At 35.2% G+C, this 24,608-nt stretch overlaps 1 protein-coding gene and 1 pseudogene across 14 annotated transcripts in view; one reads left to right on the forward strand and one right to left on the reverse strand.

The window, feature by feature from the left end:
* MYCBP2 (MYC binding protein 2) overlaps positions 1–24,608 on the forward strand; it is a 273,870-nt gene that overhangs the window by 84,855 nt on the left and 164,407 nt on the right. For all 14 annotated transcript variants that reach the window (XM_049700955.1, XM_049700957.1, XM_049700945.1 and 11 more), the window contains exons 16-20: positions 4,027–4,172; positions 4,441–4,542; positions 15,655–15,762; positions 21,993–22,112; positions 23,685–23,766. In XM_049700955.1, the coding sequence (XP_049556912.1) occupies positions 4,027–4,172; positions 4,441–4,542; positions 15,655–15,762; positions 21,993–22,112; positions 23,685–23,766 (558 nt within the window). The remainder of the gene's footprint in view (positions 1–4,026; positions 4,173–4,440; positions 4,543–15,654; positions 15,763–21,992; positions 22,113–23,684; positions 23,767–24,608) is intronic.
* LOC101283427 (chromosome transmission fidelity protein 8 homolog) lies at positions 12,487–12,922 on the reverse strand (annotated as a pseudogene).

A 24,608-nucleotide genomic window follows, 5' to 3' on the forward strand; every position in this document is an offset into this window, starting at 1 on the left:
ATGAAGGGGCTTCCTAGTGTGTGGAAACCTTTCCTCCTTCACAGCTCCCTCCCACTTGTGCAGGTCCCATCCCTATTCTTTTGTCTCTGTTTTTTCTTTTTCTTTTGCCCTATCCAGGTACGTGGGGGGTTTCTTGCCTTTTGGGAGGTTTGAGGTCTTCTGCCAGCATTCAGTAGGTGTTCTGTAGGAGTTGTTCCACATGTAGATGTATTTCTGATGTTTTTGTGGGGAGGAAGGTGATCTCCATGTCTTACTCCTCTGACATCTTGAAGTTCTCTCTTATTTTAAATTTTTTCCTCAAGTTCCTCAGTTCATTTTATTACTTAAATTTTTATTTCACAAAAAAATGTACTTGTACATATATTGTGTTTTTATGTATTGGTGAATCTATTTCTATGGAGTGTATTTCCAGGACTGTTACTGCTTGTTTAAAAACTATTGGTTTTTGTTTTTGTTTGTTTTGTTTATGGTGGTTAATGTTTTTAAAAATGAAGGGTTTCTGTTTTCACTAACAGCAGTAAAAGGCAGTTTCTTTTGAAATACTTCCAGCAGCAGATCATATAATTCTTTAATTTCTGTCAATTCAGTGAATGTGAAGTGATAGCTCATCATTATTTTCATATATATTTCCATGACTCACATTTTTCCTGGATATTTAAATATACTCTTCTGTGAGTTTTCTCTTAAAAACTTCTGCTTGTATTGTTTTTATCCTTAAAAATTGAAAGATGTTCGCTGAATATTCTTCATATTAACTGTTTTCTGTCTTCTCTACAAATAGTGTTTCCCAATTTACTTATGATCATATAACTAAATTAGGTTATATTCTGTTACGCAAAAGCACTTAACATTTTTAAGAAGCAAATACGTATTTCTTGGAAATTTTTGAATTTTCTATCTAGACTAGAAAGGTCTCAGTTTCTAGATGATTATATGATATCTTAAATATTCTTCAAAAAGACTTTTATTTCTTTTTACATTAATAAATTTTAAAGCCAATGGATGATTATTGTTCTGATGTGGGCTAGACATCTAACTGTACTTTCTTACCAGTAGCCAGTTGTACAGTCATTATGTGTGAAATGGCTACCAGATTTATCATTTATTATATTCCCTTATATATCAGAATCTATTTTCTGGGCCTTCCATTATTTCCCTGACCTACTGATCTAGTCTTATGCTAATATTATGTGGTTTATGTTTTGTATGGTATTTTAACATTTAGTAAGGTTAGCTACTCTCAGTGTCCGTCTTTTTTAATTGTTTGGGGGACTTTTCTTAGTATTTAATTAAAAAATATAATTTAAATTGAAATTGCTTTAATTTATCTGTTAGTTTTAGAAGAATTGATTTTTATGGTATTAAATATTCCCACTCAGTAACAGGATGTGTGTTTCCATTTATTCAGATTCTGGTTTTGATTTGAATTTTGTTGGGATATAGTTGATTTACAATGTTGTGTTAGTTTCAGGTGTATAACAAAGTGAATCAGTTATACATACACATATATCCACTCTTTTTTAGATTCTTTTCCCATATAGGCCATTACAGAGTACTGAGTAGAGTTCCCTGTGCTATACAGTAGGTCCTTATTAGTTATCTGTTTTATATACAGTAGTGTGTGTGTGTCAATCCCAATCTTCCAATTTATCCCTCCTCCCCTTGTTACCCCCCAGTATCCATAAGTTTAGTTTCTACATCTTAACTCTATTTTTATTGATACTTTGTAGATAAATTCATTTGTAGCCTTTTTTTAGATTCTACATATAAGCGATATCATATGATATTTGTCTCTGTCTGACTTAAGCCATTATTTTAAAACAGGTCATAAATTTCCTTAATGCTTGGGTCTGTGCCTTCATTTGTAGTCTTTTCGTAAGACTGCTTTAATGCCAAAGATCTATTTATTTGTGTTGAACATGAATTTTTTCGGTGTGGAAGTATCAAAATCATATAGAATACTCAATTAGGGGTATATAATTTTCTTTTGAATTGATAAATTATTCGCAATTTTAGGAGTTTGAGGAGCTGTCACTTCTAAAGTTGCGTTATTCCTGTTATAATTACCCTTTTCATTCTTGTTGGACTACTTTTTTTCCCCCAGGGTTCTATGTTGTTATCACTTTAAAGTTAATATGTGAGTTTGGCAGAATCAGAATGCAGGTTTTCCCCTAGAATCTTGGAGAGAATTTCAAGTCCTATTTTTGTGTTGCCGTTTATAGCTAATATAATATAATGGGGTATCCTTTGGGAGATCAAATTAATTATCATACATCTTTGTATTATGATAGATCTGATCTTTGTAAGATCAGATTATTTATGATAATTAGCCGACTTTGGGAAGTAGGGGGAATATTGTGGAAAAAAAGCCTGAGTGAGAACAGCCACCTCCTCCTCTCTGGCTTCCCTATTTGACACCTCGTTAGTATTCAGGTGCTTCTTCCCAAATAATGTCTGGATTTCCTATGAGTATATTTCTGGGTTTATACTTGACCTAACATAGTTAAATAGATCATATATAATAGGCCTTTTCTTTTAGGCTGTGGAATATTATGATTTTTTAACAATAAATTTTCTTTGCATTTTTAGTCTGTTAAAAAATATTTTGGCTCTCTTTATCAAAGGATAGTATTTCTTCTAGAAAGCTATATATTTGGCTCTGTTTAGTGTATTTAAGCCCCTAACTTGTTTATTTTAAAGTTTAATTTGGATTAAAGAAAGATTCTGTGATTTTTTTTTTAAAAACAACATTGGAGTTGAAATTTATCTTTTTGGATCTTTCCCAAGCTATTTCCATTTAAAAATAAGTGTTCCCAATCTCTGAACCTAAGCCATTGATAAATGTCATAAGTGAATTTCTAAAGTCTTTGGTCCTTTCTGAAGTTAATTCTTCTTCTTCTTTTTTCCCCAGAGATATACTATCAGTTTCCAATAATTATTTACAGATTTAAATGGATAGAATCTAACCAAGTACAGTAATTTCTTTATTAGTGAAGCAGAAATAAACACACAAATAAAGTCAACTTAGGAATAAATATGGAGGTCACTAAGCACTATTACAGATGACTTAAATATCATAAAACTGTGACTACATATCTTAGAATAAATTTAGAATTAAACATTATTTTTAAAATAGTGCCCATGGCCAAGTCAGTAGGGCCTATTATTTTTATCAGTTTGTTACTGTTGTAGTAAGTGATCTTCCAAATTGTCACTAATACTGGCTTTTGAAAGCCAGGAGTTTCACAGGGCACCTAGCTATGTGTTTCAAAACTGTTGCCAGGTAGATCCTTTCTCTTGTGTCTCCACAAATCTGGATAACCAGGGAGAGGCTCAGTGAGGCTGTCACAAGTTTTTCAGGACTGATCCAACCAAATAACTTTAAAGCTGGGACTTCAGCAGGATATGTGACTAAGAAATTAGTGTTCACCGACCCTCTAGCCAGCTTCTGGGAGTGTTCTTGTTTTCTTTTATGTTATAATCAAAGGCCATATGCTTAGTTCACAAATGATAGGAAAAGGACAAAGAAGAGGAAAAATAACAAGTAATTGGATGCAGTGAAAGAGAATGGGAGATGATGGCGTGTAAAGGAGAGGGAGGGGTAAGGAGACAGAATTCATGAAGCTGGCAAGCTGGGCTCACTCATTGAAGGCTGCCCACATCTCCCTTATCTGGGAGATAGCCATGTTGTTTGTTTGCTAACCTCTTAATACTAAAGCTGCTGGTGCCTCGCTAATTGTGAAACCTTTTTAAAGACGTTATTAATAATGGCTTTGAAGATAGCAGAATCCATTTGTCTTTCTGTAGAAATATACCAATTATGCCTCTAAGGAGTGTGTAATATCTCTTCATACCTTTTAATTTTTCATCTCTTCATACCTTTTCTTTAAAATTGACAAATCCTGATCTGAAGGGGTGATTTCATTGCTGATTCATTTAAGTTAATCTTAAAAGTGCAGAAAAGATGTTACGGAGTTTTAAGGAAAGAGAAGGATTTCAGTTAATAATTTATTTGTTTATTTTTAGGATCTGTGGTTGTGGTTCTGGAGAATCTGGCTGTGCTGTATGTGGATGTTGCAAGGCTTGTGCAAGAGAATTGGATGGTCAAGAGGCAAGACAAAGAGGGATTCTTGATGCAGTGAAGGAGATGATACCTTTAGACCTTCTGTTAGGTAGTATTTCTGATAGTCTAAATAATTCCTTTTAGATATGTGTTAAATTAAGATAATAGTTGATTATGCAGTACTCTGTGTTTGGTAACTGACAGTGTGTCACTGATTAAGGGATGAGATGCTTTTTCTCTTTTTTGCTAAGATCCTTGTGGTAAAAATCATTTGTGTTTTAGACAGTGTTTTTGCTAGCTTTTACTTTCTTGAATTTCATATAGTTCTGTCATATCTATTATAAAACTAATTGACTGACTGACTGTCAATCATCTAGCTGTCCCAGTACCCGGGGTTAACATTGAAGAACACCTTCAGTTACGACAAGAAGAAAAACGGCAGCGTGTAATCAGGAGACACAGATTAGATGAAGGAAGAGGTAAGATGTAGCTGCAGAGAAAATGTATATGAAAATACATTTTCTTACCCTATACTGAGACCAGTTAAAAGTTTACAGAATAGGCTGATTTGGTAAGAAATTAAAATTAGTAACATTCTAGTAACTCATGAAAGTATTATGAAAATATTCAGGGTATTACAATTGTGCTAATAACATACATTTAATTCGGTAGTGTGTTTATGGCATAGGTCAACCATATTAAGAATTGTGCCATATGCCAAGCATCAAAAACTGTTAGCAATGGCAATCTTTAAAAAAATACAAATTCGAAGAACTGTCCTTCACCCATATTTTGACTCATCTACTTAACTCTGAACACCAAATTAGTTTAGTGATTTCTTACTCATTTACAATTATTATCATTTGGGCATAGTCTCACTGCTCTTCCTTCCAGTTTAGTGCATAATTATGCTTTTATGTATCTTTCCGGAAAAAGCTTATTCTGGTTATGTACAAGAAGGGTAAGTTGGAGGGTCTGCAGGTTTTAATTGCAAAGATAGATTTATTATCTATCTTTTCCTCATTGTTTATGACCATTTCTCAGCCTAAAAACTACATTTAACAGTGATTATAGTATTTTAGTATATATCCAACAAGCAGAGATAAATATAAGTATTACTAAAGTTATTCTTGCCCAATAGAATCTTTTCTTTGTAGATTAAGACAGATTGTTACAAAGGTCTGTAATTTTATTCCTCTGCTAGGCAAAATTTTGATTCAAAATATTTAGTGATATTGTATATTTTAATACTTATTAAAATGGCATGGTATTTGATACAGGAGATAAAACCTATTACTCATTTAACCATCATTACAGACTTTTTTAGGCATTCCTTTTTTTAATATAAAATGGAGTAAGTATTGAATATAAAATATATAGCACACATGGTAATTCTGTTTTTATTAAACTTAGGTCATAAGACATCTGCTTAGAGCTTGAAGATTGTTCTTTATAGTGTCTAATAAGCAATGTTGAGGAATTGATGCAGTGAATATTTGCTGTTAGTTTGGCTTTGTTTACATAAAATCATTGCCTTTAAATGATATTGTAATGAGATTAATGTATCTACTCTTATTTATATTGTATAAATGTATGAGAAAATTGCATATTAAATGTTATGTAGAGAATAGGGTAAAATTTAAGTTCTGGGTCTTTATGACACATGGTAATTAAGTGATAATTCCTTTTGTATTAATAGTATGATTTGCTTAAGATTAATTACTAGTGATACTTTTACTACCTGTTTTTTTTTTTTTGAAATATTAGGTTGAATCATATGAAATGACCTACAAAAAACAGCAATTTCCTACGTTTCAACCAAAGTATAGCAAATCCTTGTGATGACATTTAATTACTTGCCTAACGCTATATATCTTATTTTTTTCTCTCCCTCTATAAAAAGCTATTCTTCTCTAGGTATAGTATATATTTCTGTATATCAGAAGTAAAAGAACATTGATGATGCCCTGGTTATTCAACAAAACTTTGTGATAGCAGAATATTCTTCTGGCTTTTATTTTAAAATGTATCATAGATCTTTAAAACATAAACTCTAACCCTTTAAGAGTTAAAAAAACTCCATTATTTAAATATTTATGGAAATTAGATTATTGTATCTGTGCTTTAACAAGCTTTCCCAGCGATTCTGAGGGTGCTGAAGTGTGAGAACCGCTGCTCTAGGGCAGTGATGTTCTAAGTTTGTAACGTGGGCCTTCTACATCAGAGTCACCTGGGCCTCGTGCTTCAGCATTTCTGCCTGAGGGTCCTCGATACAGATTTGAGTCACATGCACAGTGTTCTAGGGCTCTTGTTTGGCACCATGCTAGCGAGGATTGTTAGTCTCGTTTTGTCCTCATGAGGAACAGGAATGTCAAATTTTTAGTGTTCCAACTGCCACACATACATACTTGTCTTTTCTCCACACACACCCCCCACCCCCCTTGGCTTCTGCTTGGTGTTTTTTAGATAACTAACAGTTAGCAGTCTGTTGGTAATTATGCTTCTTGGTAATTGACTTTACCTGTGTTGAAATTTCAGCCTTTCAGTATTAGATTAAGTTAAATTATTTTACTTGATTTATCTATCATCCTATTTACCAAGTTTGTGTTATTTGTTTTAAAGTTGATCAAAATTTTAGGACCTAGCTCGTGTATCAAAAGCCTTGCTCATCAACCTCAGGCCTATTGATATAGTTCAGCTGCTGTTTATGACACAAATTCTTCTGTTGCTGTTGAAACCCCTGAAAGTAGTGTGGTTACTACTTTTTGATAAAGTCGGAACTTTAATTTTTTTATGTTATTAGTCTTCCAGATAATACTTTTCTTACATATATATTCTTAGGTGCCAATAGTATTCATTTACAGATTTTATTTCAGTGGTGTTTGTGATCATTTTTAGTTTGTTTTTTAGATTAGACAGTTGATTGATATATAAGTTCTCTGAGACTTGTATTAACTTTACAAGTGGAGTGCTTGTTCAGTGGGATTTTTAAGTAGAACTCTTCGAGTCATCAGAACTCCTGGGTGATTGTATCAGTGTTCTTATCTTTATATTCCTTCTGTGATTGTATCAATGTTCTTATCTTTATATTCCTTCTCAGCGCTCTGTTTCAAGGAAAACTAAGCTCAAATAATGTTGCCTATTTTTCCTTCTTTCTTTTTCCCCTAAATGTCAAATCAAAATTCCATGATTGTGAGCTGTCGATGGGGTGAGTTACGTCCTGGTTTGCCTGGGACAGTCCCATTTTATGCCTACTGTTCGGACGTATTTCTTACAGTGCCCCCTTTTGCTCTCGGTAGAGAGTCTCATTTGGATAATAAGTTATATAGTTAGCATAGCTATATAGCATGGTGGTTGAATATGTGGGTTCTGAAGTTAGACTTTGGTTCATATCCTGGCTTCTTAAGTTTTACTTGGAGCATAACCACTCTGAACCTCAGTTTCCCTACCTTTAAAATGAAGATTACAACTGTACCTACGTTAAGTAGGGATGAGGATTAAGTGACTTGCATGCAAATGCCTGACCTATACTAAGCCCTGGGTAAATGGTGATGATGGCGATGGTGATGATGAGGATGCTAGTGGTGGCGTGGCGGTGGGCTGTTTAGTAAACTTCTGTTCTCTTTGGATTTGATTCTTTTCCAGCTCTGGCCTCTACTTGATTGCTTTTCTCGCAACGTTGGGATGCTCATCACAAAATTTTGATTATTATTAATAAAACCCCCTACATCTTCTGTAGAATAAAATGATTCTATTTTGATAGAAACAAATCAGTTTCCCATAGTCACAAATTAGAATGTAAAAACAAGTTTATTATAGTCTCTCCAGTTTCAAAGTGATTGAGAAGTTATTGCTATTGATTTTTAAGCCTCGGAAACCATTAAGTTTTCTTGATTTGACATGTCAAATCCAGTAGTAGCTGATCTTCCAATACTACCTTAAAGTCTCCTTTTAAATTAAAATATTATATGAAGCACATGGAAAACATAAGTAAGAAAAAATATCAATGTAATTCTCATCCAAAGATAACCACTATAGAATTTTGGTATACTTTCTTAAAGGTTTTCCACGCATACTTTTTTGTTTAGACATTTTACATCATTTCATACTGTGATATATATCGGTGTACTGTTTTTTCCCCTTAATAATTATATCGTAAGTTTTTGTGCCTTATTGCAATACCATATTGAACTAATACAGGAATTTAGGTTAAAGGTTTTCCACAAGGCTATCCTTTAATTAAATTATTACTTTTATTTATTTCATCGGTATCTTCTAATTGAGTTTTATACATTTCCAGTTATATCACTGACTGAATCTTTTTTTAAATATATAAGTTTATTTATTTATTTATTTATTGGCTGTGTTGGGTCTTCATTGCTGCATGCAGGCTTTTGCTAGTTGCGGCGAGTGGGAGCTATTCTTTGTTGCAGTGTGTAGGCTTCTCATTGTGGTGACTTCGCTTCTCTTTTTTGGGGCACGGCCTCTAGGCGCGCGGCTTCAGTAGTTGTGGCTCGCAGGCTCTAGAGCACAGGCTCAGTAGTTGTGGTGCACGGGCTTAGTTGCCCCGCGGCATGTGGGATCTTCTTGGACCAGGACTCAAACCGATGTCTCCGTATTGGCAGTCGGATACTTAACCACTGCTCCACCAGGAAGTCCCTCACTGACTGAATCTTATATTTCATATATTTGCTTAATGTTATATTATGTACGTTTTTAAAATTTTTCTAGCAGTTTTTTCCTTGCCCTCCCATTCTCTTTTACCAAGCAAATGAGGTTTAGTCTAACAGGTATATTTCTGTATCTTACTCCATTAAAATATAATCATGTGCAGATATCTATACATATGTGAGCGTGTAGGCATATGTTTATTTACAGAAGGGATATTGTATTAAATATACAGTTGTTTGCAACACCTTTTTCACATTTTACAGTAAAACATGAACACATACTAGTGAATATGGATCTATCACATTCTATTTAATAGCTACATAACATTTCATAATATGTCTGTACCACAGTTTTTTCAGCCATTATTTTGTTGATGGTCATTAAGGTTATTTTCACGGTTTTGTGAATTTTGCTATAATAATATATTCTTAAACTTGTAGCCATATGTAGTGGAATTTTTGTTTATATAATAGAGCTTCCCAGAAATAGCATATTTGGGCCAGAGAGTGTGTATGTTTTAAATTTTAACAGATATTTCAAATTTTTAAAACATGTTATAGGAATTTATCTTCCTAAGACTAACGTATGAGAGTGGTGTTTTCCTGTAGCACCACCTTTATTAGGTATTATTTTTAATTTTTGCAAAACGGTGAGCGATGTTATGTGCTTGCTAATTTAAATAGCACAGAAGTACGTTTTCTTTATAAATCTTGTTTTAATGGCTGAATATTATTCCAGTGAGAAAATATACCATAGTTTTTTATTAACTGTTCTTCTTTTTGGATTGTTTTAATTTTTCATTACAATTAATAAGGTTATAATAACACCTTTGAGCTGAAATCTTTTAAAAAATATTTCAGATTTCCTTAGGACAGATTTCTGTTTGCATAATTACTGGGCCAAAGGATAATAATAATTTTTAGGTTCTTGCAATGTATCACCAGTAACTTTCTGAACGTAACTCCATACTTTCCCACCCTCAAGTTTTGCCAGCTGCCCCTCCAGTGTGCTAAGTTTTGTCATAGCACACCGTCATAATTTCTTCTTGAGTTTTATGTAAACTTTCCCTCAACCATTAGACTGTGAGCTTCTTGAATCAGAGATAGGGTCTTGTTTATCCAAGTGTTCCTAGAACCTTGCATGGTGCCTGAAATTGGTCAGTAGTTAATATGTGCTTGTTGACTAACTGAAAACATTTCATGGACTTCTCATCGCCTCTACAATGAAGTGTAATGGTATCAAAAGACATTAATTATCTCTTTTGTATATTCATCTCCAAACTCATTTCCCACTACTTTCTGCCTCATAACCTTATACTCCATCCATTTCAGCTATGTGTGTGTTTTTTTCCCTCTCATCCCATTTATTAAAGAAACAGTAAGAAAAGATACACTGCAGGAAAACACCAACCGTCCTTTCACATCAGGCTGAACGAAGCACAGTGATTTCTCCCCTTCATTCCCCCCACCCCCACCCCAATTCACATAACCCCATCCACATCAGTTTAATTTTGAGGTTCTTTGATTGGGAGTACCAGTGGAGAGGGAGTGGGGTGAGCAGTGGAGCCTTGATCCTGGCTTCCTCTAAGTAAGTCCCAGGAGAAGGGGGCTGCAGGCCCAGTCAGGCAAGCAGAAATTGTATTTGGTGGCTCTCTGAAGTGGTTGCACTTCCCTGTTCTGTGTTCCAGCCCCCAGGGGAAGGTATGGCAGTAGAGGGTGGCCAGGTCAGTGCTGCTGAAGCGTGGTCCACTCACCAACGCAACATTTCTAGAGAGCAGTGAGCTGATTCTCCAGTGGTGAGCAGGGGACCGCATATGAATTGGGACCTGCAGGCCAATGTATCCCTGAGGAAAAGTCCACAAGAAAATTCAAGGAACTAGTAAGAAACAAGGGGCAGAAAGCTGTGGGACAGAAGCACAGCAGGCTTCTGGAAGGCTGGGGATCATTCCCACCTGCCAAAGTCCATGTCCCACAGATAACATTTTACCTTCAGTCAAGAAAGACACAGAGGGGGGGAAAAAGGCTCATTTGAACTTGAACCCCAGCTGTGTACTTCAGACTGTAGCTCCATATCTACCCTTTCACCCAAAACACAGCCCCTGCTCAGAACCACAGTGTCTGGAAACCAAGGTGGTCCTGGAGAGGAAATGGTGCCTAAGGGGGTAACATTCCATTTGGGTACATTGCAGCCATTGGAGCCCCTAGTCTGGGGAAAGCAGCTGGGTTTGTTCCAGGGAGGCTCCCCACTCTAGGAAATGGGACCAAAGTCTTGCTTGCAGGGCCATTCATCCTTGGAAAGGAAGCTGGGTTTAGACCCAGGGTCCCAGTTGACTTTGCGAAAGGAGCTGGGTTGATACCCACAGGGCCTGCTGGTGAAGAGCCTAGGGAGCTGACCTGGGGGAATTAATCTGACCAGGGCCTAATGGGCCAGTAGACCTTGGGAAGGTAGCTGGGCTTGGATCCTGTAAACCATTGGCCCCTGGGAGGTTAGCTGGGTTGGAGCCTAGTGGCCCAGAGGCTCTTGGGAAAATTGCCGGACTTGAGCCCTGGAGGCCAGCAGACCTCTGGAAGTTAACTGGGTTTGAAGCCAATGTGTTAGAAGACTGAGAGAAAGCAGCTGGGTTCAATCCCCGTGAACCTGTCCCCCTTGGAAAAGGATTAGCATTTACTCCCATGGGGCCCGGGGGCCTTGAAAAATGAGCTGAATTAGGGCCAATGGGGCCAGGAGCCCTCGACATGGGGGATGGAATTGGCCCTGGAAGGCCAGTTCCCCAAGCGCCAGGACCCGAGTTTGGGCCTGTGGGGCCAGGTGTGCTGGCCGTGGAAGATGGGCTTGTGCCCACGTTTCCAGAAGCTTATGAGAAAGAAGCTGAATTTGCTCCTAAAAGACCAGCTGCTCTTAGAATGGGGGCAAGATCTGGGCTTTGAGGTCCAACCATTCTTAAGACCAGATCCTGTGCCCAAGAGGCCACCCGCTCTGGTGTCCAAATTAGGGCTTGGGCCCAGGCCACCTGCCCTTGGATTAGGCCCAAGGCCTGGACCCAGGCCACTTGATCTTGGGTTGGGCCCAAGGCCAGGGCCTGGAAATGTACCTTGGGGCAGGGTTTGTACCTACAAAGCCTGATCTCAGATTGGGACTTGGTCCGGGGCCCAGGCCAACATGTCTAGGATTGGGAGGACCATTCCCAGACGTCAACAGGACACCTGCTCTCAGGTTGGGTCCAGATCCAGGGCCCACGGGGCCACCACTTCTGGAGTCAGGACCTGTTCCCAGAAGACAATCTGGCCTTGGGTTGGGCATAGGACCTGGCCCTGGGAGACTCCCTAACCTTGAGTTAGACAGGCCCTGGGCCTGGAAGAGCCCCTGCTCTAGGATTTAGAGCTGACCCTGGGCTTGGGCCCAAGAGACCACCTGGCCTTGGGAAGGAAACTGCACCTGTGCCAGTGGGATTCATCCCTCTTGGAGAAGACGCCATGCTTGGGTCACGAGCACCAGCAGGGAAAGGTGCTGGATTTGAAGCCAGTGAACCTGATGAAGTTGGAAAAGGAGGTGGGTTCCTTGGAAATGGGGCCAAATTTCCACCAAGAGAACCTGTTGCCATAAGGAAGGGATCTGAGTTCATACCCAGTGGGTGGCCTGTGTTTAAAACAGGACCCCCTTGTGGTCCCAGGGAACTATCCATCTGTCCTTGAGGTGGCAGCGGAGCATGAGTCCAAGGAGTTGGCTGCTCTCTAGGAAAATGTGGGGGTCTTTCATACTTTCTTGGGGACGTTGGTGATAATAGGCTTGGGGCGAGTTTTGAAACGGATCTTGTTTTTGATGAGTGCTGTCACCAGGTACGGGGTGCCATTCTCGCAGCCAAGATCATCACAGTCTTGCTCCCCTCCAGGAGTGTGTTTAACAAGGACGGCAAAGGGTTTCTCCAGGTGGATGATTTTCCCATACAGGATATGATGCCCCACGATCAGCACAGGGATTCCCTCAGTGGTGCAGGTCTCCCAGGAGGTTTCCAGCTAACCCAGTGCTGTAGCGAGCCTCGATCTCCCCCTGTAGCTCCATCAGCACCCATTCTGCCAGGCCTCCAGCCCCAGCCCTGGAAATAACTATCTGCACCATGAGCTTTGTGTCTTTAGAAAGCAACTGAAAATAAGCTGCAATGGCCGCCGCCGAGCGCAGCGCCGCACAGCCAACGGGTGACAACCAATCCTCCTGCCGCTGTTGCCATCGCCGCCGTGAGCACTCGTGTGTTTTTAATGACCATACAGTAATGTTTATGTCTTCATGCTTTTATAAATCCTATTCCTTTTACCTGGAATGCCCTCTCTTCTCTTCTTTCTCTCTTGGCAAACTTTTTCTCATTTTTTGAAATCTTTTTTTTTTTTGGCTACGTTGGGTCTTCGTTGCTGTGTGCAGGCTTTCGCTAGTTGTGGCGAGCGGGGACTACTCTTCATTGTGGTGCATTGCGGTGGCTTCTCATTGCAGAGGACAGGCTCTAGGCGCACAGGCTTCAGTAATTCTGGCCTGCGGGCTCAGCAGTTGTGGCTCGCAGGCTTCAGAGCACAGGCTCCGTAGTTGTGGTGCACGGGCTTAGTTGCTCCACGGCATGTGGGATCTTCCTGGACCCGGGCTCGAACCCGTGTCCCCTGCATTGGCAGGCAGATTCTTAACCACTGCACCACCAGGGAAGTCCCTCTTTGAAACCTCTTTGATTCACTCAAGTTGATTTGATCACTTTTCATCCTTCAGGATATGATGTGTATAGATTTACTTTATAGTATTTATTAGAACATATTGCAATTCTTTGTTTTTATTCTGTCTTCCCTGGTAGACTGAATTTGAATGAGATCTGTGTCTTTGTCATTATATCTATGATACCTAGCATCTGTTACATTAAAGATAATCAAAAATGTTTGGTGAATAAATGAGTGACTTAACTATGTAAGAAAAATTATTTTAGTCCATGGGATACAAGAGTATTTTAGAACCTGGTAACTTGATATTATAAATGGTAACTTAAGTTGAGCTCGAGTGATGTACTTTCTATGTGTGATTGCCAGTGGGCCTTCTGTATTTATGTATAGAAACGACTCTGAAAAGATTGAATTTATGAGAGGCTAAATTACTCTGAATATTATGGGTATAATATTTTTATGGAAAGACATAATATCTCAGGCAGACCACAGAAATTAGAAAATGGTAATACAGCTTAATATTATTGTTATTTTAATATTTACAATTCTTTTGTATAGTTGGAAAGTGTCTTACGCTTTTTAGAGTGATTTATGTTATCTGCTTTAGTAAATCAGTTGAAAAATAGGGCATGTTGAAGAAATGACGTGTTCATATTTGAAATGTATCTCATTTTATTATATTTTAAAGATGAAGCTTAGTTTATATAATCTTAGTTTGAAAATGATTGATACTGCGTTACTGGAAAATAATATTTAATTCTTCTATTAACATTAAATTAGCATGTTTCTACCTGTAGTAATCATAGAATATGTTATTGTTGGTTTTTCATAGAATTGATGCTGCTTGTGTTTTTTTCTATATCTAGAGACATAATTTAAATATATTTTTTTCTACCCATTTTTTAATGTTTAATGCAGGGTACTTTGGTATTTAATATGACATTTGTCAAATTTTATTACAGAGCAGTAGTTTCATTTTGTCGCATTGTTAGAAAAATTAGTTAAGCTGAAGATCTATAGAGAATCCCAGAAATTTAATTAAAAATGTTCAATGCATATATACTGTCAATTTCCTTTTCAAATACTGTAACTTCTTAACTGTCAAATTTAGTGTTTTGAAATTTGTAAACATTTTTGATATTGCTAAAACTCAAGGAAGCTGTGGTGCTGTTCTATAAGAAAAGAACTAAAATTTTAAGGCATAATTTAAAGTTTTCTTTTCAAGCTAAACAGTAATGGGGAAAACAGTTTTTAAATTTTATTGAAATTAATTTGGCTACAGATTTTTTTCTTAAATACTGTGTAAGTAGAAATGACTGTAATCTGTGTCAGTGTATATTTATGTATATATGTATACGTACATAGAGGAGCTTCAGCAAGAAATTGTTTTATGAGAAAACCGTTAATGTTCTAAAAATGTTACTGGGTTTAGAGTCCCCTCTTCATCATCAGTATGAAATTCAGCTTATCCTTGTGTCTGATTTTGTGTATGTGGTTAAAATCATAAAGTTAGATTTATCTTTTTTAGTAAATCAAATCAAATATAGCTTATACAATTCTGTCTTTATAAAGCAGTGATTTTATATATATATACATGTATATGTGTGTGTATGTTGTATGTATGTATGTATATGTGTGTATATAAATGTGTATGTATATAAATATGTATATCTCAGATCATAGGAATTTTTTGTTTTTGACCACCTTGTTTTCTTACCTCTATGACAGAATGTAGTTGTCAGTAACATGTTGGTTTTGTATCAAGATTGATGTGGATATTAAATCTTGAAGACCTTGTTAAAATTTAATCATTAATTTAAAACTTTGTTGGTGTTTGGTATTTTAAAAGGAAAGATATTTGTTTTTAATGGATGTGTGGTTTACCAAGTTTGAATATATATGATATTAAAAGACTTGTAAGATAATTTGATTTATTCTATTTGAACTCTCTGATTATCTATTTGAGACTATTAGTAACTACCTAATAATTTTATAAGTATAAAAGATCAGAATTTTTACTTTATTAACTATATTTAAGATAATAAAACTTGTGTGTAGAATGGTGAGTAGGTTGTGGTTGGGAGTGGGAGGTTAACGGGGGGGATTTGGGAGAAAAGTATCATGTCCAAAACTTTAATTTCCATGCTTTTTAGTTTGAATTATTTTTGTTCATTGTAGTGTTTTCATTTTGTGAGCTTTTCTATGCACATACAAAATGTTTCTCCTCAGGCCCCCTTGTATTTGCTGGTCCTATTTTTATGAACCATCGAGAACAGGCTCTAGCCAGACTCAGATCCCATCCAGCACAGCTAAAGCATAAACGGGACAAGCACAAAGGTATTTGGTCTTCCTTATCAACTAGGTGGGATACTTTCCCAATTTCTTCCACTTATTTGAATTTTGTCTCTGGGAAAATGCACAAACCTAATTCTTCTACTTTGCTTCTATCATTATTATATAGCCTGAGGAGAAAGAACATGCTGAAAGTGTACTGTTTGTCAATAAGTGTCAATCTTATTTTATTGTATTTTTTTGGTTAACTTTAATAAAAAGAAGACATTTTACAGTATATCTTTTTCTTTTCCATTTCTTTTCAAATTTCCTAAAGTTAAGGGAAGGTGGAAAAAATAATTATTGCTCTCTATTTTATATACTTTATTATCTGCTCTTAGATCACTGCCATCTGGCATTTTGCAGTCCTTTTCTCTTTTTTTAGTTCTGTTTATTTGCTTTAGAATTAACAGAATTGCTAAATTCAGTGTATAAAGTAATAATGAGTTGACTGCTACCGTGCTTCCACTGTTTTAATATAAAAGTTTATATTCACAATACACATGATTTATTTGATATCTGATATATTCCTAAAGTAAGATTATTTTTCCTTAAACCACAGATTATGGGTCAACTAAGATCAGGAAAGAATTTAATGCAGAGAACTTATAAATTTATGTATAAATTCTGCCTTGAATCCTGGCATGGGAACCAAGCACTCTTTGAGTAATACAACTGAGACTTACTATTTTCTTAAATGCCTGAAATAAAACCTGCAAAATAGAAGATTTTAAAATCACATATTCCATGCAAATTAATCTTACTAATGTTGTATCTTTTTTTGGGGCTGCAAAACTGTTATAGATTAATTTTATTTTTAAACTTTCATATGCCATATATTATAATCAACTTTATTTTTCTTTGCCTGTTTCAATCTATCAGTTTGTCACTCAAAGCAAAAATGCAAAACAAAACAGACAAAAACCCCTGTTTTTAGTAAAAACACAAATAGAGCACTACTCAAGTTATATTCTGCAGAAATAAAAATTGAGAATATTTTAAGTCTAATGTGATTAACCATAGTAAAATTTGTGATTGCTTTATTTACTGGGTGCTCTAACAATGCCATTAATATTTAAATCTAAGAAATAATATTTGGGGTGTGCTATGTAAATTATTTTCGTTATTGCTAGAATCTCTGATCTCACATTTTCTACTATGCCAGTATTAGAACAGATTTTATCAAGTGTCTTTTTCTTGCCAATTATTTGAAAGTGGAGTTCTTCTAATACTTTACCGGGGGTTAACTATTCACATTTCAATAAACAGTTTTAAAACTTTTTCAGCTCCATGTTAGTATCTTATAGACAGTCATCTTTGTTTTTTTCCAGAATTTTAAAATGAAATGCTAAAGAAAACCAAGGTTCCAAATTTAAAACAGACTTTTTACGATGTCACACTGATTAGCTATAGAAATTACTCAACAATAGCGAGCCTTACTTCCATCTTGTCTGCCACAGGGTAACCTCTTTGGAAGGACTTACTTTGTAGTATTACAGTATAAGGCTATTTTTCTTTTAATCATCAGATTGTATGGTTTTATAGAGTGGAATAGTTTCATCTCTTTACCACCAAAATGAATTTAAAGTGTAAGTAATACTTTATCAGATGGTGTCCCATCTTATCTAGAGTATTAACTTACCACTCACTGTACATCCACAGATTCACTTTGCGTGACTCCCTTTGCATTCGCTGTTCCTGTCATTTAATCCCCTTGCCAGTCACTGCTTTTACTCCTGCTGCATATAGTCATAGTCTTTTAATAAATTATTTTTCCTACGTACATTTTTTTCTCTTTTGTATTACCGTGTTTATCTTGCACTGACAAATTCACTGTATTAATTGCTGTGCTCTATCTTACATTTAATTATGTTGGTGGTACACATTGTAGGATAGTAATGATTTAAATTTTCTAGACTATGACGTTTTTGTAGGGGTGTGTGGAGGGTAGGAACTGTGGATTTATTGTTAACAGGAGTGAGTTCTAAAATGGAAAGTTGGAAAGCTTCTGGCCGATTGGAAAGAATTCAGAGAAGGTCACAGAATCTATCCTATACAGGCAAATTTTGACCAGAGGCAAAATAGTGTATAAGACGGAACCAATTATGTATAACATATAATCCATATAACATATAGTATTTAAAGAATTTAATGTAGACTGTATTTTAAACAGTTATCTGAATTAACATTTGTTTCAACTATTCAGTGCCTTACATAGAAAAAAAAGATTTTAATGTACTACTCTTAGTTAGGAACATTTGAATTATTCTGGAGATAGTCTTAAAGTGACTGATGTGAAAATCTGAAAGCGCAGTCAAAAACATCTGTGTGTATTTTACACCTGCTTTCTGTAAAGAAACTGTGGTGTAATGGAAATACAGCCTTTGGAATTAGGCCTCAGTTTTAATCCTATTTTTCATTGACTAGAACTGTGTGGCCGTTCATAAATTTCTTAATCTCTTTGGTTTCAGTTTCCTTCTTTTAAAAATAGGAATGATAATTCCTAACTGAATATGTTGATATGAAGATTAAATTAAGACGTGTGTGTGTGTGTGTGTGTGTATGTATATACTTTGCAAATAAAAATTCTCCATGAATACTAGCTTGAATTCTTTGAATTGAATTCCTTGCATCCTCTTTTAGAATTATCTTAAAGGTACAAAATTTGAGATTTGTTAAATGTGTAATTAATTTATTTTTACAAAAAATTTAAGATGTCAGCCATTTGGTGGTGGTAAAATGTGTGAGCCTTATTTTTGATCAATTTCTAAAACTGCTCTACCATTTATTACTTTGGGCTGGCTACTTAATCCCTCTAAAGCCTTGGTTTTCCCAACTGCAAAATGGAATAACAATAGCCTTATCATCGGATTATTGTATTGATTAAGGAGAGCAACAATAGTGAATATTGACTGAACACTTTTCATACATTATTGCACTTAGTTCTCATAAGTATCTTTTGAGGTAATATACCATTATTCCTATCTTATAGATGGGAAAAAACTAAAACTCAAAAAGATCCAGTGTCCAGTTATCGTAAAACTAGCAAATAGTAGAGCCAGGATTCCAATCCAAGTCTCTTAGGCTCCAGTGCCCAAAAGTACTATCCACTGTGCTATTTAAATTTTCAGTGTTTAGCACAGAGGTGTTTAGCAAATTGTAATTACTACTGCTTTGCTGTTTTATTTTCGTGATTTCGTTCAAAGTACTCACTGTGTTCTGTGATACATTCAGTGATATGCATGCTTATAAGATTACCCAAAAAGTATAGATTTAAATAAAAATTAAAAGTTAGAGTCCTTTAGTTACTGAATCCTCTTTTCTCTGTGTGTGTACACAAATATGCATAAATAATGTATATATACATATAATACTTTAGTTACGTATCTGTCAAAACTTTATAGCTATCACAGTTTCAGTATCATATGATACATGTATGAACATACTCATATTAGGGAAAAATACAGATATACCTAAATGGCCAATTATAAGAATATTTAAGCCTAACTTTCCTAAAAATGTGAGATTAATTTTATTGCTGCTCATTGACATTTTACTGAGTAATGAGCTTGAGGAGAATTTATCTTGCTGAATTTCACTTGCTAGTTCTTGAATTTACACTAGATTCTTGACTATTTATTAGGTATCATTTTTCTTTGATAAACTTTTGTAAATTTCTAGATTACTAGAATTGTACTTAATTTTTTGAACTGACATAAAATTCCAGATACAGACGTATATTTAAAAAATTCTGTCACTGCTGCTACTAGTGATCAAGAACCTTATCCCTGTTTTTTTCTTATAATAACAATATTTTCACCATCTATAATAATTGAAAAATAATTTTATATAGATAAAGGTTTGTTTAGATGCACTTGAACAAAATGTTTCTAGTATTATTTTTTACCTCTAAATAATAGCTAGTACTCTTTTAATCACTATGATTTTAATCAGTAAATTACTAGGCTTTTTTTTCCTCCTTCCCTGATGCTTTGTCTCTATTGTGGGCTTTGTATCTATATTTAATCTCTGATTCGAGAGAGAGGGCAGAATGCCAGATTCAAAGGTAAAAGCTTTAACTAGGCATCAATACATTTATATAAACTGAAATTAAGGTGTAGCATTGAATTTAGTTAGGTCTGGCACAATCAAATGAACACAATTTGTTTTCTGTATTAAATCAGATTTGGTTTTAATAATTAGATATTTTTACCAATTGAGATAAAGCTGTAAAATTTTTATATATCTGTCATCTTATTTAAATAGTCTTTGGAAGATACTTATTCCTTTATGGGTAGGCCCTTGTTTATACTTAACCATTTCACTGCCTTTCCAAGATGAGGAGTCTTTGAACTAAGAGTATATTGCATTTTGGATGGAGTAAAACTAAATGTTGTGATTTTTTTTTTTTTAGCCCATCCATTCTTGCAGATTTAATTTGGCAAACCCACATTAGATAATTTAGCAAAAGAAGAATCATATTCTTTTTCCTTTTATAGTAAAACCTCTCACTAATTCAAAATTTATGGTACTTCAGATACAGTATTTGTGATCTTTTTTGAGTAAAAAATTCAAAATAACTTCTTCCTCTGAATTTTCAGGGTCATACTTATAAGGGGAAACCTGTCTAAAATCACTAGCTTTTCAAACCAAGGGCTCAAGAAATGAAGGATTCCTTCAACGTGCCTTCAGCCTCTGGGTCCAGCAATTAATTCTTGTATGTTAAAGGACTTTTATGTTTATGGTACATTTTTTATGTGATATAGGCCTATTTTGAATTATAATGTAGGTAACCACATTTTATTTATTGTATCAATAGCATTTAGTTTAATCTATAATCTGTACTGCTTGAAGGTAATAAAACTGAACTTTTACTTAAACATTCTATAATTAAGACCTTTTCAGTAAGTAATATAGGCCAACCCATTCTGTGTTATTCCGAATTAGTGAGGTTTTACTGTCCTAATGTTGTAAAGAGTTTAAAACTTTTTGAAATGCTAGAGTCATTTAGTTATAGAAATGGAACTCATAATTTAGGCCAATTTTGTCTTACCTGGATAGTACTAAAGGTTAGAAATATTAGATAGAAAAAGGAAGGATAATGTGAACATGAAATGATTTGATGTTATTCTGCTTAGTGTTCTAAAATGGGTAATGAAAATACAGAATTTTTAAAAAATGTGTGTCTGTAGATCCACATGTGTATCTGCATATTATACACACTTGTTTAGATTTACTGTATCACAAAGCAGTTAGCTTAGACTAGCTGACCTGAAATTCCATCCAGATTTACATTTATTCCATGTGTAAGGAATTTGAATCTTGATGACATAGAGGTCGTATTTTAGTTGATGTATAGTATTAGACTAGGAAAAGTAAGTTGCCTTTCTTATTTACACATTCCAAAGTAAAGTTGTTAAATTCTGGAATGTGTTTTTAAAATTTTATGGTTAAAATGCCAGAATATTCAAAGTCAAATGTAGAAACCAGGGTTGGAGGGAGGGCCTTAAAGCAAGCTTATGGTAGGAAATTATGAAAAGAAGGGAGGAGGAAAGAAGGAATAAAAGCAGAGGGTTTGGTTCAGAGTTGTGTTTGGGGGCCAGAAGAAGACCGCAGAGCAGACTGGCTGAGGGTCAAGGTGGGACAGACAAAATGAATGACAGGAAACCATTGAACTGCAATACATTGGGTAAAGCTATTTGGTCTTTAGAAATTTTTTAAGGTTCAATTGAGTTTTAGCAATACTGGCGGACAGAGTAGCCTTTCTAGATGTGTTTGGGAAATCTAAGTCATTTGCGAGTCAGCTAGAAATTTTTTTTAAATGGCTAGCACTAACAATATCACTAAGTTTAAAACAATTGTTAAATGACTTTGCATGCAGTTATTTTTATGTAAACTAAATTTTCCCATATAAACTATTACATTTAGAATTTTGTTATTTCTATAACTTAATGACCCATTTACGTTACATAACTGATTAGATTAATAGGCTTTATCTGTAACCAGACCTTATCTGTGTTTTTACTGATTTAGTGATATTTGCAAACAGAAGTATATAGTATATCTTTTCAAAATTGCTTCTTTGCAGGTAGATTCTTGATCTATCACTTCTAACAGCTACAGATTCTTCTTGCTTGTTCCTTTTAACATTTTCTCTTGTTTTTCCATAGTAAGCTGATTTTAAATTTTATTTTGAAGATGAATAATGGCTTAATTACAAATTATAACACTTACAGATGGAAGTGGAGAACGAGGAGAAAAGGATGCAAGTAAAATCACAACATATCCTCCAGGCTCTGTGCGATTTGACTGTGAGCTCCGGGCAGTACAAGTCAGCTGTGGATTTCACCATTCAGGTAGCGGCTGGAACTTTAGGGTATAACAGCATTTTTACAATTGTGCTAAATAACCTATTTGTTTAGTTTTGACACATGTAGTCTGTTAACTGTGTTTAAAAGCTATAGTGTGGCAGTATCTCTCAAATCTATGAAAGCATATTTATTACAGAATCTCTTTTAAGCTATAAAATGATTGTCTAGAGATCTGGCTTCTCTTTTTTTTTTAACATCTTTATTGGAGTATAATAGCTTTACAATGTTATGTTAGTTTCTGCTGGATAGCAAAGTGAATCAGCTATATGTATACATATATCCCTATATCCCCTCCCTCTTGTGTCTCCCTCTCACCCTCCCTATCCCACCCCTCTAGGTGATCACAAAGCACCGAGCTGATCTCCCTGTGCTATGTGGCTGCTTCCCACTAGCTATCTATTTTACATTTGGTAGTGTATATATGTCAGTGCTACTCTCTCACTTTGTCCCAGCTTACCCTTCCCCCTCCCCATGTCCTCAAGTCCATTCTCTACATCTGCAGCTTTATTCCTGTCCTGCCCCTAGGTTCATCAGAACCATTTTTTTTTTTTTTGATTCCATATATATGTGTTAGCATACAGTATTTGTTTTTCCCTTTCTGACGTACTTCACTCTGTATGACAGACTCTAGGTCCATCCACCTCACTACAAATAGTTCAATTTTGTTTCTTTTTATGGCTGAGTAATATTCCATTGTATATATGTGCCATATCTTCTTTATCTGTTCATCTGTCGATGGACACTTAGGTTGCTTCCATGTCCTGGCTATTGTAAATAGTGCTGCAATGAACATTGTGGTACATGTAGAGGTCTGACTTCTAATCTGTCTTCTGATGGACTTATTTTATAATTCAGTTCATGAAATTCTTGAAGATAAAATAATCCCTGAAGTCCCTTTGAACTCTACAATTCTGTGATTTTTATAATCTGGTCACAAACTTTGTTACTGTTCAGTGAGAGATGTGCATCAACAAATTTCTATATTTTTTAAAAAAGTAGAAATTTCAATTCCTAGTAAATAATTAACATTTGGATTATATAGCTTAGGTTGTACTCTTCAACCTAAACATAAAATATGTTACATTCTTTCTTTTGATACTCAATATATTTCCTTATTTGATAAGACATTGACAAATACTAAAGTTCTGACAGACATATTGATGTTGTACATATCTGTGCAGAGCTCAAACCCATCTACCTATATAATTATCCTAGATATGAGTGAACATTTTGTATGTAGTTACTCGTTATAAAAAGACTTTACAGTTGACCCAAACCAATGTTTTATTAAATATTAATGTTATTAAATGGCATTTATAAGAATTTTAAAGTGTACATGATGAAAATATTATACATTTTTATAACCTACAAAAATATTTTACAGAACTGAAATTATATTTATTTCTCATTAAATATAAATTTGTCAATGCTTCACTTGCCTACTTTTAATGGCTCTACTAATTTTAAACAGTGAAAATTGCACTGCCTTCAGTATAGTTGTGATAGAAATATGAAATGCATACAATGAAAAAATAAAGCTCTGGATTTTGGTTTCAGTGGTTTTAATGGAGAATGGCGATGTCTACACATTTGGGTACGGGCAGCATGGGCAGCTCGGACATGGAGATGTCAATTCCAGGTACTTTAACTTTTTGTGTGAAGATGCTGAGTGTGTTTTTTTTTTCTCTTTCTTCTTTCCTTTCTTTCCTTTTTTCTTTCTAAATATATATTTCTACACTTGAAAAAGTATTTATACCAGTGTTTTGCAAACTGTGGCCCATAAATTATTGGTTATTCTTGATTTTGTGGTTGAGTGCTTTTGTGGGGATAGATGATTTTGTAGTTTCGGGAGAAAAATTGATTTACATTTTATACATTTAAAATGTAAGAGTGATTATGATTATCATGAAATCTTACTGCATTCTTAAGAATTAATATCTTTTTAAAGGCTGTTCATGGCAATGGATAAGACAGTGACTATCCCCAAATGGCATTTTAACAGATCAGCAATAGATTTATTCATATTCCTTGATGTTATCGTTTTTAAATTTTGGTCTAATATTAACATGAAGTCATTGAAGCTTTTTCATAATTTTCAAACAAAATCTAATGGTCACTGAGAGAAACTGTTTTGACTTATCCAGAATAGTGAAGAACTAATTGTGGTAGAGACTACTAGACATTTTTAATATCCATTCTTCCCTACTTCATTTGGTAATAGAGTTTTAGTTGGTGACATGACCATGAAGCCAGAGACTTCATTTTCCTGCCTCCATTGCAGCAAGATATGGCCGAGTAAACTAAAGTGAGATGTGCAGCTTTGGGATCATGCTGTTAAAGGGGAGGGGGATACCCTTCCATTTCTCCCTCTTCCCTCCCAGCTTGCTGCCTGGAGTCCATGCCTGGCGGCAGGAGCTGGAAAAGTCATCATAGCGATCATAAGTTGGAAACTATGTATTGAGAATGGCAGAGCCACAAGAT

This window comes from Orcinus orca, chromosome 18, assembly GCF_937001465.1.
Source record: "Orcinus orca chromosome 18, mOrcOrc1.1, whole genome shotgun sequence".
Taxonomy (NCBI): domain Eukaryota; kingdom Metazoa; phylum Chordata; class Mammalia; order Artiodactyla; family Delphinidae; genus Orcinus; species Orcinus orca.